Genomic DNA, 22,327 nt, shown 5'->3' with positions numbered 1-22,327 from the left:
TCTTCCATCGGATCTTGGTATAACACCATTATAATAAATGAAAAGCACCAGTTTCCTTTTGTTCTACAATATTACTTTTAGTGTTATCCAGTACAGTAAGTAACATCTTTGCAATGAAAAAGTAAAAACTGAACAGTACATAAATAACAATGGAGTAGACAGGAAAACCTTTAGCACAAAATAGGAGTAGCATACCTACATAACAGTGTCTATTAATAAACAAAACTAATAAAATAAAATTAGTACTAGACAAGGCTGCATCAAGAGGTGTGAAACATAGAGAGTGATACATAACCAATTAAAAGAAGTGACAGTTATCAATGTAAATACAGAATACTTAGGGAACTTAAGCAATACCAATAAGATAAACAGAAATAAATAAATTCGGGGAAATGGAGGTATTTGAGGGAACCTACAGTTTGAGAGTGTGGTGGTACTGCATTTTAACATTAACATTATAATCAAAGCAGTGACACAGTATGTGTTGAGGCAACTACAAGGGGTGCTAAACATGGACAGTAATACAAGTATCAGTTAAAAGAAAGCATTAACTATTGAAACTACAGTCTATGTAGAATACAACGACAACTTCAACAAAACAAACAACTTAATGAATACAGGAAAATGGGAATATGTAGGAAGAGAGTGTGTGGGAAGTAATGAACAACAAAGATGATTATATGAAGTTTAGGAGAGGGGAAGTGTTGAGCTGTGTCTGGTCATTTAGGATGAGATCTGGACTGTGAGCTAGATGTTTGTTAATTTCCAGGGCTTCCAGCAGGTTGAGTTTATGGCCTTTGTTTGCTAAGTGAAGTACATGGGACACTGGCTGATAGTTGTGACCCTAACTCAGTACATGCTCAGCAAATGCAGTGTCTGAATTCTGCAACCTCCAGCTGTGTTGATGTTCAGCCAGCCTAGTTGATATGTCTTTGCCTGACTGACCAATGTAAAATTTGTCACAATCATAACAGGTGATTTTGTATACCCCACTGTTGGCTAATAACTGGAACTTTTCTTGTTTATTAAAAACACACTGGGCTGTCGTGTTCCTGACCTAATAGGAAAGCCTATACTTGCAGGAGTTCAGTGCTTTGGCTACAATCTGTGATACCTGACCTAGAAATGGTAGTGTACACCATTTCTTGCAGACAGTGGATGGAGAAGTAGGTGGGGCGTAGAGGAGGGGTATGATTTTCCGTTTTTGTTTCTTGTGCAAGATGTGGTCAATAAGAATTGGTTTGTAGCCATTGACTGTGGCAATAAATTTTATTGCATAAACTCTGCTTTAAAATCATCTCTGGACATGGGGATAAATATGAGACGGCGTACCATTGAGTGGAAAGCTGCATGTTTGTGAGCAATGGGGTGTTGTGATCAAGATGGTATTACTGTGTCTATAGTTGCTGTTTTCTGTAAATTTTGAAACAACGTGTGTGTGTACTGATGTCAATGGTGCGATCTAAGAAGTTTATGGGTTTTTTTCCAATCTCCATAATGAACTGGATATTTTTATGTCGATTGTTTAGGTTTTTCAAGAATGTGTTGAGTTGTCTTGTAGTACCAGTCCACATACACAGGACATCATCTACGTATCTAAACCAGTATTTGATGTTTGCACTCAAAGGTTCTGTTTTTAGAAAATTTTGCTCAGAATGGTCCATAAATATTTCAGCCAACAGTGGACTAAGAGGGGAACCCATAGCTAAGCCATCTAATTGTTTATAAAGAGTCCCTTGGAACTGGAAATAGTTCTGTGCGATGCATGTCTGTGAGGCCAGTCTCAAGTCATCCAATTCTACAGGATTGACCTTAGACTTGTGGATCAGCTCTGTCAGAATATCAATGCATTCTACTACTGGTATGTTAGAAAACAAACTGCTGACATTAAAGGATACTGATTTATCATTGTGTGAGACAGATATACCTTTTAACTTGTTTACTAGGTCCACAGAGTTTGAAATACCATGCTTTGGTTTGAATTTAGTCTTGTTTTAAATAGGACGCCCAGTTTACTGGCTAGTTTGTAAGATGGAGCAGTGAATGATGATACAACTGGACGAATAGGAACATCTCGTTTGTGCAGTTTAGGAAGGCCATATATTCTAGGAGGCACTGGGTTCATATAGTTAACAGTTTTGCTTCAAATTCAAAGAATATGCTTTTGCATGAATTGATTGCATATTTAACATCCTCTTTGAACGATTTAGTAGGGTCTTTAGAAAGGACTTGGAAGCGTGTGGTATTCAGGAAATCATTAACTTTATCCACATAATCACATTTGTTCAAAAGCACAATACTGTTGCCTTTATCAGATTTTGTGGCAATGATAAGTTGGTGTTGTAATTTCTGTTTTAAGGACTTGAGGGTGTGAAAGTCAATAGACCGTGGGATGTTATACACGAATTTGGTTTCGTTCTTTAGTTCATTGACAACAATGTATTTTGCAGTGGTATCTTTCGTTAGGGCACATTCAATAACAACTTTCATAACATACAGTTGTTTTTCTGATGGAGGGTGGGGAGGACCATATTAAAAACCTTTCTCGAGCATTTTTTGTTCGTTTGGAGAGAGAACCAAGTTCGATAAGTTAATTACGCGTTGCGAAAAATTTTGTTTACAGTTTGAGGTTAAAGGTACACTCACCTTCCTAATCACAGATAAATTCTTGTTCTGCCGCAAAAATACGTCGTGAATAAGATCACGTACACTTTGGTGAACTTCTCGATCGAAAACGTCGGACTCACAGGGATGTAACTTAGATGTGATTGCCATATGTACCACTTTTAGAGGTGTACACACGTTGTCACGAACACGATACCATTTCTTCCTTTATCCACGTGTATCTTGCGACGTCAACGGCTTTGTTTGCAACGGTGGATGTTCCTCTTGACTTTATGGAGACGTATTTTGGCGTAATTTTGCGTTGCAAACACTGCTTGTTAAATCAAATGTGTTATGTTGACTTTGCTTTTTTGTCTCAGTTATCTACTATAAAAGACGGATAATTGTGCTGTTGTGGCACATTTTATCATATTAACAGAATCTTCCGTCGGTTATTAGTAGAACAACATTATAATAAATGAAAAGCACCAGTTTGCTTTTGTTCTACAATATTACTTTTATTGTTAACCGGTTTTCGGTTTACAAGGTCATCTTCAGACATTTACTGAGTATTATCACCAAAGAAGTTAAATGTTAGCAGCCAACATTGGAAGAGAAGTAACACATCTAGACTGAAGTAGAAACATACAGTGAGTAACATCTTTGCAATGAAAAAGTAAAAACTGAACAGTAAATAAATAACAATGGAGTAGACAGGAAATCCTTTAGCACAAAATAGGAATAGCATGCCTACATAACAGTTTCTATACTTTACTCCTAATTTACGTTACTGTGTAGTAGACCTACTGCAACGACTTGAACCGGAAATGTTTGTTTATTTGGATAGTCCTCCTCTTAGTTGTCATAATTCGCTATAATATTTTCCTTTGCTTCCTAACGGCGAATCAGATGACCACTGCAATTTGGTAACATCAGTACCAATTTAATGCTTTGAAACAGTTGCGTGTGGTGTACGAGGAGTGTACTGTGTTTAATGAGGAATACATTAAACACGAAAGCTGCGTCCGGTAACAATAATTTGCTTTCGGTTGCATGACAAAACACAAGTGGAAATACTGTCAGTTCATCTCAGTACCCAGTGAAACTTAAAACTAGAACGATCTCAAACATACTTTTGTGGGGAAGGCAAACGAAAGCATACGTTTTATTGGCCGCACACTAAGAATACGCAACAGGTCTACTGGAAACCCTGCCTACACTACGTTTGTCCGTATTCCTGCGCGGTATGGGATCCATGACAGAAGTGATTGATAGTGCACGCCAAAAACGTCCAAGGAACGGTAGCACGATATGTAATGTCACGAAATAGGGGAGAGAGAGTCCCAGCTTTGATAAGCAAGTTGGGGTGCCATTCATGAATACAAAAGCGTTTTCCGTTGCCGCGAGATCTTTTCACGAAATTTCTATCACCAACATCTGTTCCGAATGCCAAAACATTATTTCCTCGGGAACTTACACACGAAGAAATGACCATAGTAATAATGTCATTGAGGGCCCGTAAGAAAAGATTTATGTGGTCCTTTTTCCCGCACGCTGTTAAAGACTGGGACGGTAAAGAAATGGTCCGAAGGAGGTTCGATGAGCCCTCTGCCAGGCACGTATGTCTGGACTGCAAAGAAATCCTGTAGATGTAGTCATGTAGATGTAAAAACGAAATTATGTTGTGATTGCGACATGTGAGTCACATTTGATTTGAACATCGAAGTTGTTTGCTGTTTATTTAGTTTTTGTTCATTATTTTCAGCCATAGACAAACACCTAGGCGCGTTAAATTGATACTGAAATAAAGTGTCATGCATGGGCCAATAACAAAAAATTATTAACTGCTTCTTATCGTACTGCAGTATCTGGTAGCGTCTTCAGAAGTGGATACGACGTTCCTGATGTCAGACGACTTCGAAAAAAATTTGATTGTAGCTTCGTAAAAGTTCCGTGATGAAAAGATCTGAGTTGATGGAGAATACAGTTTATCCTCACTAGACAGTATGTTATTATTATTATTATTATTATTATTTTATTGCCAGCTGGAGTGGCCGAGCGGCTATAGACGCTACAGTCTGGAACCGCGCGACCGCTACGGTCGCAGGTTCGAATCCTGCCTCGGGCATGGTTGTGTGTGATGTCTTTAGGTTAGTTAGGTTTAAGTGGTTCTACGTTCTAGGGGACTGATGACCTCAGAAGTTAAGTCCCATAGTGCTTAGAGCCATTTGAACCTTTATTTTATTATTATTGTTATTATTATACATTAGGTGAAAAGGGTTTCGCCGAGTGTGGTGGCCGGGAGGTTCTAGGCGCTTCAGTCACGAACCGCGCGGCTTCTTCAGCTGCAGGTTGGAATTCTACTTCGGGGATGGATGTGTTTGATGTCCTTAGGTTAGGTAGTTTTAAGTAGTTCTATGTCTAGGAGACTGATGACCTAAGTAGATTGGTCGCATAGTTCTTAGAGCCATTTTTTGACCTTTCGCGTAAATTCTCTGTACATAAACGTCCATATCTTTAGATTGCGTTGACATAGAAGCTCACTTTTTCACACCACCAAGGGACCGTATACCGCAGGAAGTGCGACACATTTCCGCTTATTATGTCTACCCCTACTCGAGGTAAGCTGGTTTTAAGGGTTGGCTAGACAGATAGACAGCCAAGAGCGTGAGACTAGTAGGGTTCCATTTTTACCGATTTAGGTGACGAAATCCTAACAACGACAGTTACTGAAGATGAGGGCCGCATAAATAATTCCCCCTACTCAGCAACGGTAATCCAGTACGACTGGTCTGAACGTTGACACAGACTGTTTCGCGTCCGAATGCGCATAATATTTTGCTAATTCTTAACGATCTGGTGTACTTTTTCCTACTAAAACAGTTTTGTTATCTCTATAAGCTGAAATACATTTTTCTTAGTACAGTTCATACTAATTAGCGTTTTTTTCCATTTATATCTTATATTTACGTGTTGCGTTTAACGCACTAATCAGATTTACACATGAGTGAAAACAGTCTGACAAAGTTCGGATAGTTTTCCAATTTCACGCTTGTGCACATTATGTTGGTAGCACTCCGTGGCCTTGCTTGTTATGCTGTGTAGCAGACTTTAAAGCTGTGCGGATCAGCATAACGAAAAAGGCGAGGCTTCTCGCTCGTTTTGTCCACGACTGTACATCATTGTTCCTTTTTAACAGGTGTGGATTATTTGCAACAAACGTCATGAAATAATAACTATACTTTGAAGCCGTAGTCAGAGTGCCCAACTCCTCAAATTGTGTCTACAAGATGATCGTGGGTTAGCATGACATATTATGCTTATAACATGTTTCTGTGGAATTAAGATTTTCTTTCTTAAATAACCTTATTCCAGACGACATTTTGAATGAAAACATGTAAAATATACCAATGTCTTTCGTTTGGTTTACCTCTAGACAGATAAAAAGGTCAGAAAAGCTAAGTGACAGAACGTCGCTAGTTGGTATGTGCAGTAGCTGTGCAGTCTGCTTACAGTATTACTTCCGACGTAAGTTGGGTCTTTACGCCCTGTATTTGATACAGGTACCAGAATATCGTACCAGTTATAAGACACACATTTAACCAAAACCTATGTTGCGAGGGGGTGGAGATCTCTTCTGAACAGCACGTTGCAAGGCATCCCTAAATATTCTCAATAATGTTCATTTCTGGGGAGTTTGGTAGCCAGCGGACGTGTTTGAACTCAGACCGGTGTTCCTGGAGCCATTCTGTAGCAATTATGGACGTTTGGGGTGTTTCTTTGTCATGCTGGAATTGCCCAAGTTCGTCGGATTCTCTTCAGTCGTCGTTGGTCCCGCTCTTGCAGGAATTTTTTCCGGCCGCAGCGATGTCGAAGATTTCATGTTTTGCGAGTTCCTGAATATCACGGTACTCTCGTGGAATGGTTTACAGGAAAATCTCCATTTCATCGCTACCTCGGAGATAGGTTCCATTGCTCGTATCCCGACTATAACACTACGTTCAATCTCACTTAAACCTTGATAACCTGCCACTGTGTCTTCATAACCTGCCATTGTAGCAGCATATCCGATTTAACAACTGCAGCAGACACTTATATAGGCGTTGCCGACCGCAGCGCCTTATTCTGCCTGTTTCCATATATATGTATTCGAATATCCGTTACTATAGCAGTTTCTTTGGTGCTTCAGTGTGTGATCACGAGACCACAGCAGGTCATGATTATACTCAGTCTTTCTGTATCGTTACTTGTTCAGTCCGTGTTTCAGTATTTAACCTTTCGCCACTCCTGAGTGGCTGAGATGATACGGCTACATTTTGGCTTTGTTTCCGGTCGTGACACTGACTTTTTTGTGACGTTTTCACGGGCTTAACTATTTCCTTTCGCTTTCCGTACTGACATTTGCCATAATTTAATTAATGATCTTTATCGGTGTTGGTTGTTCGCATGTGAGACTCAGCGTAATGTCTGCGTCGTTGCCGGTATTTTCTAGTTTAGTTTGCATTGGTTGAGGTTAGTGTGGTAAGGATATGTTATCTTCAGTTTCAAATTGTAAACACAGACTTTTTTCTACATGAGGCGTCACGTTCTGGGATGGGACTACTATTTCTTTTTGTTGTTTCATATGAGCAAAATGTTTTATCGGACTAGGTTGAGCTTCAGCAGGTGTATGCACTGACTGGATTTACCTGTATGACAGGGCCGCCACGTAAGATCTAGTGGCAGGTTTCCTCTGAGAACCTCCTGCTGCGCTTATTCGCTGTAACTGATTAAGTACATGCAGCTGATCACACTTTGCCCCCAGATGACCCGTGTTACCGCATAATGCGCCTGTTCGCGGCGGCTCGTCATACGTGACGAGAGCGCGATGCCCCATAACATTATTTCGCAGGATCGGCTTACAAGGGTCTAACCCCGATATGAACGTTAATGCGAGCGTTAGTGCTCCAGTGCTCCTGTCGAACTACAAACACTTCACCGCAGTTTTGCAGCACCGTTTGGATCAGCTGGAGTTTCAAAAGGTAAGTTTTAAACGCACATAGTTCGTAAACCTAATACTGCACTAGACACAGTTCCTTTGATCACCACTACCAAAGAGATCTTAAAATGTACCTACCTTTTGTATGATCAAGGAGTATTTCACAAGTGGTTTTCGAATTAATTTTTGTGAATACCGCATTTTACAAGGTACAAAATTGTAATCCCTATACATCTTCAGGGGTGAAACCCATAGTCGTTGCAATCTCGTACGTATCGCACTAATTACCGGTTTAGTACTACGAAAGTCAGATGCAAACCTCAATATATTCCTTGGAATGTGAAAGACGAGGACAAAAATATGGAAGCACAGTGAGGTATGCATGCTTGAATGTAAAATCAGATGCGAGGCAAACCTTCAAGTTCACTAGGAATGGCACCCCTGCAGTGTCCTCATTACGTTCTGTGTTTTTGTGAGTGTTTTGTGACGGAACTCAGTGCAGCCGAACGTGAGCAAGTTGTTGATACTTGTATGCAGGTTGCTTCTGTAACAAAGGGAGCCGAAGTATTTTATGCTTCAGGAGACACCATACCGAAGATTTATACTGCATACAGGGAAAACGGAGAAACATCATCCGCTGTCCCTGAATTAAGGAGCAATGGGAGAATGTTAATTGTCCGATGAGTCTTCTTTCACACTAATTCTAACTTCTGGCCCAAGAGTGAAACATCGCGGGGGTTCGGTGACGACTTGTGCAACCATATCATGGTATTCCGTGTGCCCCATGGTTACTCTGCAGTGTCCCATTACTGCCAAGTCAGCAATAAGGCTGATCAGGTCCATTCCATGGTACAATGTCTGTTCCCTCATGATGAGGATGAGTTCCAAGACAACAAGGCCCCTTGCTCACAAAGCTTGCATCAATCAGAACTGGTTTGGAGACCACGAGGACCAACTGCCGCATCTGCCCAAGACAACGTAGTCAGCAGAGCTCAAAATTATTGAGCCTTTGTGGTCTACTTTGGAGATAGGATGAGTGAGCGCTATACACCTCCGTCATGTTATCTGACCTTGCCATTATTTCGCAGGGTGCATGGTACAAGATTCCCTTAAACCCATGCAGGACGTATAGTTATCCATTGACAGACGACAAGAAGCTGTTTAGAATGGCAATAGTTTTCCTGGCGGTATCAGGCAGGGTAGTGTGTAGTGTGTTTGGTCTTTCTGTATACTTGTCCACCCCTTCCCCCTCTATCCATCTCTTTATGACTCCATAGTTAGTTGAAGAACGTTACTTGCAAGCTGATGTCTTCAGCCACCAGTATGTACGCTTCCTCCTGCCGACTGTTAAGTACTGAGCCTGGTGCAAACGGTGTGCACAGCGTCGCTGCTTCCGCGTCGGCCACTCGCTATGATAGAGGGTAAAAGTACAGTAACAGGTTATTTCCTAAGTTATTTATTTTGTGGGTCGTGTAATCAGTTGAGCTGATGGATGTACACGGAGCTAGTAAAGGCCACACAGCATTAAAAATTGTTTCAGAATGTTTGGCATAAGTTGAAACATAGTGGGGTCAGTAAACTGCTCAACTATAGTTCAATTCATTGTCTGTAAAGAAGGAGACAGAAGATTGTGCTTTGTTGACAAAAGAACAGTGAAGAGATTTGAATCTGACTGGCACAAGGAAGGGATTTGAATCTGTTTGGCTTAATGTATAGTGGAGGGTGCCACTGAGCTCTGTCCTGCATCCGTTTCATCTCTTATTACATATGAACAATCTAATACTGAACATGAAAGAGTGTTCAAAAATTTTCTCTTTGGAGATGACAGAAGTGTTATTATGAACAACGTACGATGGAATGTGTGTTATCTAGCTGGAAAGGTAGTTCGTAGCATCAGGACGTGGCCGTCACATGCGAAGTTAACAGTTAACTACAACGAAACGCATTGCATGCAGCTTCTGACACCGAACTCTTTCAAAATGTAAGTATTACTGTCCAAAGGTAGTCACAAAGTTAGCGAGTAGACCGATTTAAATTATAGGAACTGAGGTACTTGAAAAGCTTTCATGGAAGTATCACGTCCAAGTTCTTGTTGCAGAAACTGAATGCTGCTTTTTTCTGAATCATTTCCATTGTATCAGATTCTGGAATGCGAGGGCTTGTCTACTTTCCTAATTTTTGTTTGTATGTTGGTGTAGAGATGGCACTAGACGATTGGTGAGTGATTTTAAGGAGTGTCAAATAACTGGCTTCGTAAACAAACCAACATAAAGCGTACGGTACACATTAAATGAAGCTTGAACTATGAGGAAACGTTGTGGAAGGTTGATGCTGGAAACAGAAAACACAAATACAGTTTTATGTAAATGTTTTATTGAACACTTGCGTTACAAATAACTCCATGAAATATTCCTAATCTAATGAGTATTGCTGCATTATCACAGATTTGTACATAACACACAACATATTTCATGATAATGTAACGCCTTGTACAATCGATACTTTACATGAAGGGAACATCCTACTTTTTTATATTTTTGTGCATTTGCTCCAAGTTTTTTTTTAATAAAATGTAACAAAAATTCACAGCGATATTTATAAATGAACTTAACTCTTTGTTTCTTCTATATTTTTTTCGGCGACCGAATCGTGTTTGATACGACGCGCCGTTTTGTTGTTACATGAACACATTGTTAAGACATAAATGTCGTCACAAGTCCGTGTACTTTGCTAGTGTCGTCAGTAAGTGGTTCTCGTAGTCATACGGTAGTCCGAAAAACATTGCTAGGTCGTCATACTACAACAGAATCAGTCTCAATACAAAAACAAGATTCATACAATCCCTCACACATTACCACTTCAAAACTTCCTGTTACACGTTATGGATCTCGTAAATCTTAAATGCTGTGCAAAGAACGGAATCTCTAATCTAAGGTTCTGTTAAAATAAATGACTATGCAACTCCTTCGAAAGGGACATCTACAAAACACTAATTCAAACACCTAAGTTTCAATGTAAAACCATTCAAACTCAGTGTTACTATAGCCTAGCTGCTGTAGGTAAATAATGGTGATCTCGAGAGATTAACCACAAGAATTCACGGCACACTGATTCTTCTTCAATAAAAACACTTTACCTGATAAACGTCCATAGGCTGTACAGGCATTATGTTACATCAGGCCCTGTGACCACACAGTATCTACAAAGTCTATGAAAGGACCGTAAGATAATTTCACTATATTTCGTAGATACCGCATTGTTAATATTAGCATTACATAGTTTAGAATGAAAGGTCTATTTCTTAGAAAGATATGTAGGTTTTATAAGGGGAAAATAAAAAGATCTGGCAAGAAAGTAACAAAAGGATTAAGTGAGCGAGTTACTTTTCCAGTCTCTTTCTCGAGAGCCTGAGCTGTACAGAAAGGGAAGTGTAGGAGAAGAAACAGTAAAGAGCACCTGGACAAATATACACAGTAATTACGACACAACTAGCGCATACGTAATAGATATGAGCGTAGTGATAAGTATTTTTTGCAGAACCCAGAAGAAAATAAACACAGAGAGAAGAGAACAACACTTCATGTCACTATATCTCGTTTATTAGTGTTATCAAACGTCCACTGACACAAACTTGATCTCACATTGGTCCCTGAGAAGATCAGGTGGAAATAAATGAAAGAATAGGGTTATAAATTGTAGTGTTACAATTATTTTAGTATTCCGGGGTATTATGTAGTGGTCGAACGGATTTTCATGGCACATACCAAAATTTCATTCCTATACGCACAGGTCATCTTCAGCGGAGCTGAGGATGGGATAGCAACGGGTTTTCGGTTCGATTCACTGTACGGGAGTACATCGCGGCATTTACCCTTAAGAATGTCCTACCGAAATCGAGACGAAACATTTGGTTCCTGAAGAAATTTCATTCGATCACAGCGCAATAGCCTGAAAACTTGCGTAATTGCAGAACAGAGTTAGTTAGTGCGTTAATTTTGTGAGAGTGTTGACTTTTCACCGGCGCTTCTGCGTGTCTATGATGTAGCCGAACTTGTGCGAGTTCTCTGGCGGCAGGTACTTGCGCACCACCAACCTCGGACCCGAGCCGACGCCGGCGACTATCCTGGAGACGGGCGACTGCGCCAGCGCCGCCGCGGCAGGCGTCTGCGGTTGCACAGTGGCGGCAGCCCCAGCCGGCGCGTGCGCCGTAGCCGCCGCAGCAGTGACGTCGGCGGCGCCGCTGTCTTCGACGCCGGTCACGACGAAGCCTTCGGCGCCGTGCGACTTGTACCGGAAGGTCCGCTTCGCGCCGCCGGGCGTCCTGTACGAGTAACTGCCGCGGACGTTGCCCCTGGCGTCGGCGCTCTCCGTCTTGCTGCTGCTGTCCGTCTCGTAGCTGTACGAGTAGCTGGCGTCGCCCCCGGCCTCGGCGGCGTCTCCTCCCGAAGCAGACGCGCGGGCGTCGGCCGCCTCCGGAGCGGTTTCGACTGGCAGACCGGCCCCCGGCACCGGCGCCAGAGGCTGCGGCAGGTGCGCGCCTTTGGCGACGAAGCCTTTCCCGGCGCCCGCCTCGTACTCGACGCTGCGCCGCTGGCCGTCGTCCTTGGCCACGAACGAGAACCTGCCCCTCACGTTGTTGTGGGCGTCACCCGTCTCTTCCCTGCTCTGGTCCGGAGTGCTGTACGAGAAGCTGTAGCCTCCTGCGCCGGCGCCGCTCTGCGACGAATACGGCGCCGCCGCCGGTGCTGCCGCCTCTTCGGCCGCTCCAGAATACGCCAGCGGGCCTGCTGCCGCTCCACTTCCCGGGAGGTGCGAACCCCTCGCGACGAAGCCCGTCGTCGCTCCGGCCTCGTATTCCACTGTCCGGCTCTTGCTGTCGTCCTTGGCCACGAAGGAGTAGCTCCCGCGGACATTGTTGCCAGCGTCTGCCGACTCCTGCCTGCTGTGGTCACCCGTGCTATACGAGAACGAGTACGACCCGTCAGAAGCGGTGGCACCACCGCCGTGCGCAGAGTACGCTTCGCTACCTGGCGACGACGCAGGTGAGACGCTGGCGACTGACGGTAGGTGAGCCCCACGTGCCAGGAACCCAGTCGCGGCTCCAGCGCTGTAGTCTACGTGGCGGGCCTTTCCGTCGTCCTTGGCCGTAAACGAGTAGCTTCCCCGGACGTTCCCGGCCGCGTCACCCTGCTCGTCCCTGCTCTGGTCGTCAGTAGAGTAGCTGAACGAGTAGCCGGAAGGTGCCGCCGGGGAGCAGCTGGCGCAGTACGTCGTCGCAGCGTCGCCGACAGACGGCGGCACCGGAAGGTGCGCTCCCTTGGCGATGAAACCCTTCTCGGCACCAGCTTCGTAGTCCACGTGCCGCGAGACACCGTCGGTAGCCACGAAAGAGAAGCGACCGCGTACGTTGCCCGCCGCGTCGGAGGACTCCTGCCTCGAGTGCGTGCCGGCGTCGTAGGAGAACTCGTACGAGGCGTCACCCGGCGCCTCCGCTTCAGCTACGTCGGCAGCCTCTGCTCCGGTGGAAGAGTACGCGGAAACGACCGCGGGAGCCGCAGCGGAAGGCAGCGGCGGCGCTACGGGCAGGTGATCGCCGGACGCCACGAAACCTGTGGCGGCGCCGGCGCTGTATTCCACCTTCCTGGTGACGCCGTCATCCTTGCTCCTGAAGGAATAGCTGCCGCGGACGTTGTTCTCGGCGTCGGCCGTCTCCTGCCTGCTCTGCTCGTCGGTGCTGAAGGAGAACGAGTAGGAGCCGTCGGGATGGACTGCGCTCTTGACGTCTGCCGGAGGCCCGTCGTACGGGGCTGGCGCTACTGGAGCCGAGTAAGCGACCACTGGGACGGCGGGCGCCGCGGCGACAAGGGGGACGGGGTAGCCCGCTATGGTGGCCAGCGTGGGCGCCACGGGAAGGTGGTTGCCCCGGGCTACGAAGCCCGTCTCGGCTCCCGCCTCGTAGTCGATCCTGCGCGTGGCGGCTTCCCCCTTGGCGCGGAACGTGTAGCTGCCGCGCACCTTGTTGGCGGCGTCGGCCGCTTCTTGCCGGCTGTGGTCGTCCGCGCTGTAGCTGAAGCTGTAGCCGCCGGTTCCAGCCGACGAGCCGACGACGCCGGGGGCTGCTGGGCTGCTGCTCTCGGCCTCATCAGACTTGGCCGGTCCTGACGTCACCACGAATCTAAGCCAGAAAACAACAAAATTTAACGTAGGCAAATTGGAGCACGGAACATGTTTTGGAAAATATTACTTTTTTATTCTCAGTTGCACACAAAAATTGATTTGGAGAACATGCGCAACTGAGGATCATGTCCACTGAGTTAAAACAGCGGCTTCAATTGTACACTACTGGCCATTAAAATTGCTACACCACGAAGATGACGTGCTACAGAAGTGAAGTATAACCAACAGGAAGAAGATGCTGTGATATGCAAATGATTAGCTTTTCAGAGCATTCACACAAGACTGGCGACACCTACAACGTGCTGACATAAGGAAACTTTCCAACCGATTTCTCATACAAAAACAGCAGTTGACCGGCGTTGCCTGGTGAAACGTTGTTGTGATGCCTCGTGTAAGGAGGAGAAATGCGTACCGCCACGTTTCCGACATTGATAAAGGTCGGATTGTAGCCCATCGCGATTGCGGTTTATCGTATCGCGACACTGCTGCTCGCGTTGGTCGAGATTCAATGACTGTTAGCAGAATATGGAATGGGTGGGTTCAGGAGGGTAATACGGATCGCCGTGTTGGATCCCGACGGCCTCGGATCACTAGCAGTCGAGATGACACGCATCTTATCCGCATGACTGTAACGGATCGTGCAGCCACGTCTCGATCCCTGAGTCAACAGATGGGGACGTTTTTGCAAGACAACAACCATCTGCACGAACAGTTCGACGGCGTTTACAGCAGCATGGACTATCAGCTCGGATACCATGGCTGCGGTTACCCTTGACGCTGCATCACAGACAGGTGCGCCTGCGATAGTGTACTCAACGACGAACTTTGGGTGCACGAATGGCAAAACGTCGTTTTTTCGTATGAATCCAGGTTCTGTTACAGCATCGTGATGGTCGCATCCGTGTTTGGCGACATCACGATGAACACACAATGGAAACGTCTACTCGTCATCGCCATACTGGCGTATCACCCGGCGTGGTGGTATGGGGTGCCATTGCTTACACGTTGCGGTCACCTCTTGTTCGCATTGACGGCACTTTGAACAGTGGACGTTACATTTCAGATGTGTTACGACCCGTGGCTCTACCCTTCATTCGATCCCTGCGAAACCCTACATTTCGGCAGGATAATGCACGACCGCATGTTGTAGGTCCTGTACGGGCGTTTCTGTACACAGAAAATGTTCGACTGCTGCTCTGGCCAGCACATTCTCCAGATCTCTCACTAATTGAAAACGTCTGGTCAATGGTGGCCAAGCAACTGGCTCGTCACAATACGCCGGTCACTACTCTTGATGAACTGTGGTATCGTGTTGAAGCTGCATGTGCAGCTGTACCGGTACACGCCATCCAAGCTCTGTTTGACTCAATGTCCAGGCGTATCAAGGCCGTTAGTATGGCCAGAGGTGGTTGTTCTGGGTACTGATTTCTCAGGATCTATGCACCCAAATTGCGTGAAAATGTAATCACATGTCAGTTCTAGTATAATATATTTGTCCATTGAATACCCGTTTATCATCTGCATTTCTTCTTGGTGTAGCAATTTTAATGGCCAGTAGTGTCAATAATGCATCCTTTACTGCAGAACTAATATCGGAGGCTTGTAGCTCAGTCATCAGGTACCACCCAATAATTAACCAAGTCAGGCGTATGTTTCATCCCTTGTGACTGACTGTCCCACCTGTCATAAACTTATGACTTAACAAATAATTTAATGGCTCCTGATGATGAAGCTTTAAGCCTCCTAATCTAGTCGTACATTAAAACACACGTTATCTACAGCTGAAGCGAATTTTAATTCAATTAATACCCTAGCGGCATGAAACGAAGCAGTGACTGAGAAGGGAGTGAGACGGGGTTCTGGCCTATTCCCAATGTTATTTAGTCTGTACGACGAACAAGCAGCATACGAAACCAAAAGAAACCAAAATTTTGGAGTATAAATTGAACTTCAGAGACAAGACGGAGACAGGAAAGGACTTACACAAGCTACCGAACGAAACTGACAGTGTCTTGAAAGGTGCATGTAAGACGTACATCAATAAAAGCAAAAGAAGGATAATGGAATGTAGCTAAATTAATGTAGCTAAATTAATCAGTTGATGGCGAGGAAATTAAATCAGGAAATGAGACACTTAAAGTAGTAGATGAGTGTGGTGTCACCGCCAGACACCACACTTGCTAGGTGGTAGCCTTTAAATCGGCCGCGGTCCGTTAGTATACGTCGGACCCGCGTGTCGCCACTATCAGTGATTGCAGACCGAGCGCCGCCACACGGCAGGTCTAGAGAGACGTCCTAGCACTCGCCCCAGTTGTACAGCCGACTTTGCTAGCGATGGTTCACTGACAAGTTACGCTCTCATTTGCCGAGACGATAGCGTAGCCTTCAGCTACGTCATTTGCTACGACCTAGCAAGGCGCCAATACCATCTGCTATTTATCTTGCGATGCATGTACCGTCAGACCGATGTTCTCCTATTATGGATTAAAGTTAAGTATTCCAGAAGCTACGTACCTTTTTTGCTAGTCTCTATTCCTTTAACTGTTCCAGACCTCACGCCAGCCTGTGTGAGCTTAAACGCGTGCCTTTCGGCTTCCTCAGAGTGGCTTGGTTGTCTTGCCAAGTCACAACAATGAGTTTTGTTGTTTGGGCAGTAAAATAACTGATGACGGTCAGAGTATAGAGCGCATAGAATGTGGACTGACAATGGCAAGAAAAGCGTTTCTCGAGAAGAGGAACTTGTTAATATCAAATATAGATTTAAGTGCTAGGAAATAGGAAGTCTCTTCTGAATGCATTTGTCTGCATTGTAGCCATGTATTGATGTGAACCACGGGCGATAAACAATCCAGTCAAGAAGAAATTGCTAGCTTTTGAAGTTTGGTGCTGTAGAAGAATGCTGAAGATTAGATGGGTAGATCATATAACTAATGAGGAGATAGTGAATAGAACTGAGGAGAAAAGAACTTGCACAACTCGACTCGAAGAAGGGATCGGTCGATAGGACACATCCTGAGACATCACTGGATCACCAGTCTAGTATTGGAAGTGAGGGGGGAGGGGGGGGGCGGACGTAGAAGGAGACCAAGAGATGAATATAGTAAGCAGATTCAGAGGGAGTATGATGCAGTAATTATTCACAGGTGAAGAGGTTTCTACAGGATAGAGTAGCATGGAGACATGCATGAAACCAGTCTTCAGACTACAACAACAAATAGAACACTCAAATCTGTTGATCACAGTTGGTGGACCTCGTAATCTCGTCAAAATGTCTGAAACGATTGAAAAATTTCACACACAATCGGGACTAAAAAGCAGAAAATAACTACTTAATAACATTGTCATAGCAAACTTCTTAAAAACGAACAAAAATTTAAAAATTACGGCGTGTACAACTTTTCTTCCGCCGTTTGCCGATAGGTGGCGACAACGGTAAGTATCGGTCGAAAGAAACAGATCACAGACGTCAGGCACTTAACCTGAACCTCGGTCAACATAACCTCATTCAAACATTAGTCGATTTGTGTCTGCATCATAAAGTTGTTCTGGATTGAAAATGTCAGTTTACGAGACTAATACTCGTCATTAGCGGGAGGCGTTATTGTTTTGTTTCAGTATGAAGAAAACAGTGGCTAGTCTCATCAAATGCCCTCAAGTACTATGGTAAGAACGCTATTAGTGAAAGAACCTGTCGTGTGTGGTTTCAGCGGTTCTAGATGTGGTGTCACCGCCAGACACCACACTTGCTAGGTGGTAGCCTTTAAATCGGCCGCGGTCCGTTAGTATACGTCGGACCAGCGTGTCGCCACTGTCAGTGATTGCAGACCGAGCGCCGCCACACGACAGGTCTAGAGAGACTTCCTAGCACTCGACCCAGTTGTACAGCCGACTTTGCTAGGAAAGGTTCACTGACAAATACGCTCATTTGCCGAGACGATAATTAGCATAGCCTTCAGCTACGTCATTTGCTACGACCTAGCAAGGCGCCGTTATCAATAGATATTTAACTTGTGATGCCTGTACCGTCAGACCGATGTACACCAATTATGGATTAAAGTTAAGTATTCCAGCAACAGCGTACCTTATTGGCTATATTAATTACAGTTAACCGTTCCAGACCTCACGCCAGTCTGCGTGTAATTAAACGCGTGCATTTCGGCCTCCTCTAGCAACACGGTGTTGGCTCTTCTGCCAACACAGCAGTAGAACAGTGATTTTAACGTATTGTCGTAGCCATTAACAATTTACAAACACCAATTTTCAGAACTACATTCACGGAAAGAATCGCAACATGAAAAATAATTAATGTAGAGGAAGGAAATTTTAATATATTTGTCTAGGTAATATATTTGAATTATTAACGTGCAATATAACAGGCTAATGCAAGCCCGAGATAAGTCATTGCAAATGTGAAACGCTGATACATTAATAACTTGTGTAGCCACCAGAAGTTTGTATGCAAGCGTGCAAACGTGCTTTCATTGAGTTACACAGGTGCCGGATGTCAGTTTGTGGGACCGAGATTCATGCCGGTTACGCTTGGTCGGTCAGTACAGAGACAGTCAGTGGTGTTTGTGGCTGACGCTGGGGTTGTTCGTCCGATGAAGCCCCAAACGTGCTCGATTAGAGACAGATCTTGTGATTGAGCAGGCCAAGGCAACATCTCGACACTCTGTAAAGCATGTTGGGTTACAACAGCGAGCGTTAACCTGTTGAAAACATGCTTTGGAATACTGTTCATGAATGGCAGCACAACTGGTCGAATCACCAAACAGACTTACAAATTTATAGTCAGGGTTCGCAGGATAATCACTAGAGTACTCCTGCTGTCACACGAAATCGCATCTCAGACCATAACTCCAGTGGTACGTCCAGTGTGGGTAGGACACACACAGGTTGGTTGCAGGCCGTAACCGGTCTCCTTCTAACCAACACATTGGCACCGAAGCAGTACCTGCTTTCATCAGAAAATACAAGAGACCTCCACCCTGCCCTCCAATGACCTCTTGCTTGACACCACTGAATTTTCAAATGGCTTTGGGTTAGGGTCTGTGGAATGCATTCCACGGGGCGTCTGGCCGGAGCTGTCCTTGAAGTGACCGATTTGTAACTGTTCGTTGTGCCGCGTGGTGCCAACTGCTGCTCAGATTTCTGCTGCAGATGCCGTTCGATCTGCCTCAATCCCACAGCGAACAAGATGGTCTTCCCTCCCGGTAGTGTCACATGGCCGTCCAGAACCCTGTATTCTGGCGAACGTACATTATCGTGACCTCTGCTGTCAGTAATCATGCACAGTGACCACAGCCTACGAAGTCTGTTTGTAGTATCGCAGAAGGAACATACAGCTTCTCGTAACCTTGTTCAAAATCCGTAGCGAGGTTTTCGTGACGGCATTTTTGTCGCCTTAAAGGCATTGTTGACTAACATCAGCTCACCTTGGTCAATCTCAACGGTAAGTAACTCTCAAGACCATTAAGACGAGTATTTAAAGCAAACCTGATATGCATTCTCATAGTGCCGCTATTAGTGCCACTCTTAACGGGACTGGCCGGCCACAGTGGCCGTGCGGTTCTAGGAGCTTCAGTCTGGAACCGCGTGACCGCTACGGTCGCAGGTTCGAATCCTGCCTCGGGCATAGATGTGTGTGATGTCCTTAGGTTAGTTAGGTTTAAGTAGTTCTAAGTTCTAGGGGACTGATGACCTCAGATGTTAAGTCCCATAGCGCTCAGAGCCATTTGAACCATGTGAACTTAACGGGACTAGCGGGAAATCTGAATAGACATCATCTTCCAGATAAACACGCGTCCCTGCTTTCGTCTAAATCGCACAATTCGCTATTGATACTGCGATTTTTCTGTATGGGATTTGGAATCTCTATTGGCCTAGGGGAAATTATTTTATATTTTTAGTTCGTTTTGAGCCGGCCGGGGTGACCGACAGTTCTAGGTGCTACAGTCTGGAACCACGCGACCGCTACGGTCGCAGGTTCGAATCCTGCCTCGGGCATGGGTGTTTGTGATGTCCTTAGGTTAGTTAGGTTTAAGTAGCTCTAAGTTCTAGTGGACTGACGACCTCAGAAGTTAAGTCCCATAGTGCTCAGAGCCATTCGAACCATTTTTTTAGTCCGTTTTGAAAACGTGTTACATTAAAAAGCTCAGTAGTTCAATAATTTTTTATTTCTTGCTTTTAGAGGAATCAAACATTTGACCTTTTTTTCAACTTTTCCCAAGTTTGTTCAGACAGCCTGAATTACAAGTGGAACAAATTTGAATTTGGATCTGTTTACGCTCAAAATAGATAGGTCTTAAAGAGAGGAACTTCTTGGCACTTCATTCACATAACCAGCAGGATCTGTTCGTGAAATATTTCAATTTTACCTCGGATCACTGCGCTGATTACTTTCAAGTGCTTTTTATTTTTTTTATTTTTTTGCAAACCTAGATCTCATTCTATTTAATTTAGTAGCATATTTGACCATTTCAGACTCTTAGTCTGACTATGAAAATTCTGACAGCGATGCCCTGTGTAATTTCTAGGGAGTGTTCTTTTCGTTGTGCTCAGATATTTGATCAAAAGAAGTGAAAGAAAGTTATGCAGAGTGAGCCAGAGAGGAAACGCTTACCAAGGAAAATCGCCAAACAACCGTCCGTTTCGAGAAGTTATTTTATTTTGACAACCAGTTTCGTCATCTCAATAATGCTATCTTCAGGCGCCATATGCACGTCATGCATAGACAACGAGATGTAACGATACTAGCATTGTATTGTATTGTATGTTAACCGGGGACCTAGAAACGACAGAGAGGCTCCGTCCCCGCCCCAGCCGCAGTGCTCCACAACCCCACGACGACTACCGCAGTCCACTTCACCCCTCCGCCGCCCCACACCGAACCTAGGGTTATTGTGCGGTTCGGCCTCCGGTGGACCCCTCAGAGAACGTCTCACACCAGACGAGTGTAACCCCTATGTTTGCGTGGTAGAGTAATGGTGGTGTACGCGTACGTGTAGAACTTGTTTGCGCAGCAATCGCCGACGTAGTGTAACTGAGGCGGAAAAAGGGGAACCAGCCCGCATTCGCCGAGGCAGATGGAAAACCACCTAAAAACCATCTACAGACAGGCCGGTTCACCGGACCTCGAGACAAATCCGCCGGGCAGATTCGTGCCGGGGACCAGGCGCTCCTTCCCTCCTAAAAAGCCGTGCGTTAGACCGCACGGCCAACCGGGCGGGTCAACGATGCCATTAGTATCTGAATGCTATGAATTCGTTACTCGAGTGTTTCCTTTTAAGACTTGACAACTAGTATCGATACATCTGATTGTCTATACATGAAATGCATACATGGCCTGAGGGTTGCATTATTGAGATGCGGAAACTGGTTGTCAGAATAAAATAAAATAACTTCCCAAAACGTATGTCTGTCCGGCGAGTTTCCCAGGTAAATATTTGACCAGCGGCTGTCTCGCAGCCTCAGTGGACCAACAGAGAGAGGAAACGAGTGACTCACCCGGTGCCCTCCCCCGCGACGTAGCTGAGGCCGTGGCTGCCGCCCCTGGGGCTGGAGTAGGAGTAGCGGCCGCGCACGTTGCCGCGCCGGTCGGCCGCCTCGGTGCGCTTGTACGAGTCCGTGTCGATGGAGAAGCTGTACGAGGCATCCGCGTTGGCGTCGTAGTCGGCGTCCACGTGGGCGGCGTCGCCTGGGCCGGCCGTATCCAGCCGAGGCGTGGCGACTGCGGCCGATCCCGACACTGCACTGCCTGCAAAGAAACAGCCGCGTTCGCTTGCGTGGTATATAAGGCGTCTCGCACACTTGGAAAGCAGTCCAAATGTACTGGATAAAAAACACCTATTAAATACAAGCACGTAGGGCTTTCAAATGATAGAGCACAGCAATCAGTCGTCCTTTTCTTCCGGGTTTTATTCGGCAGATCTAGATTTCGGCTGGTGCCTAGCCGTTATCAGTGTACCATTTTATAGTACCAATGCATGTTCAAATACGTCATTGTTCGGGCTTCTGTCACAGAAGCCCGAACCACACGGGACTGACGTATTAGAACATGTATTGGTACCATAAAATGGTGCATTGATAATTGGCTAGGTACCAGCCGAAATCTAGTTTTGCCGAATGAAATCGGCCAAGGGAAGACGACTGATTGCTGTGCTCTATCATTTCAAAGTCATATCACAGTCGCTGAGTGCACCCACGCTCCTAATGGAAGGTAAGCTGATGTACGTGGGGTATTTCGAACAGCGGCCCTTACAAAGAAAGAAATGCACTGCTTACTATTGTTACGAAATTTTTATTACAACACCCGAAACTTCGGAAAAAATTGTTCAAATCCGAGGAGGACTTGCAAATTGAGGTTTCCGAACGAACTTTATTATATTCTTCCCGGGAATCGAGAATCTCAAGCATTTTGGCCTGCTACCGATACCAATACTGGCATGATACTGGTCCCAGGAATTCCAAGACTGTTTCAAAATCACTAAAGGAGTTCTTGAGACAAGCCCGGACGTACTAAAAGAAGGAGGCAGTGGATTTCAGTATATATATTATGTAGAGAGAGAC

At 45.1% G+C, this 22,327-nt stretch overlaps 1 protein-coding gene across 1 annotated transcript in view; it reads right to left on the bottom strand.

Moving 5' to 3' along the window:
* Nucleotides 1–9,933: 9,933 nt before the first annotated feature.
* The window catches only part of LOC124711455 (fibroin heavy chain-like), an 83,115-nt gene continuing 70,721 nt past the window's right edge, over nt 9,934–22,327 (bottom strand). Inside the window, exons 3-4 of the mRNA XM_047241548.1 lie at nt 21,266–21,515; nt 9,934–13,757 (exon numbers count right to left, since the gene is read on the bottom strand). Of these exons, the coding sequence (XP_047097504.1) occupies nt 11,597–13,757; nt 21,266–21,515 (2,411 nt within the window). The 3' untranslated portion in view covers nt 9,934–11,596. The remainder of the gene's footprint in view (nt 13,758–21,265; nt 21,516–22,327) is intronic.

This window comes from Schistocerca piceifrons, chromosome 8, assembly GCF_021461385.2.
Source record: "Schistocerca piceifrons isolate TAMUIC-IGC-003096 chromosome 8, iqSchPice1.1, whole genome shotgun sequence".
NCBI lineage: Eukaryota > Metazoa > Arthropoda > Insecta > Orthoptera > Acrididae > Schistocerca > Schistocerca piceifrons.
This window is presented reverse-complemented; position numbering and strand designations above follow the sequence as displayed.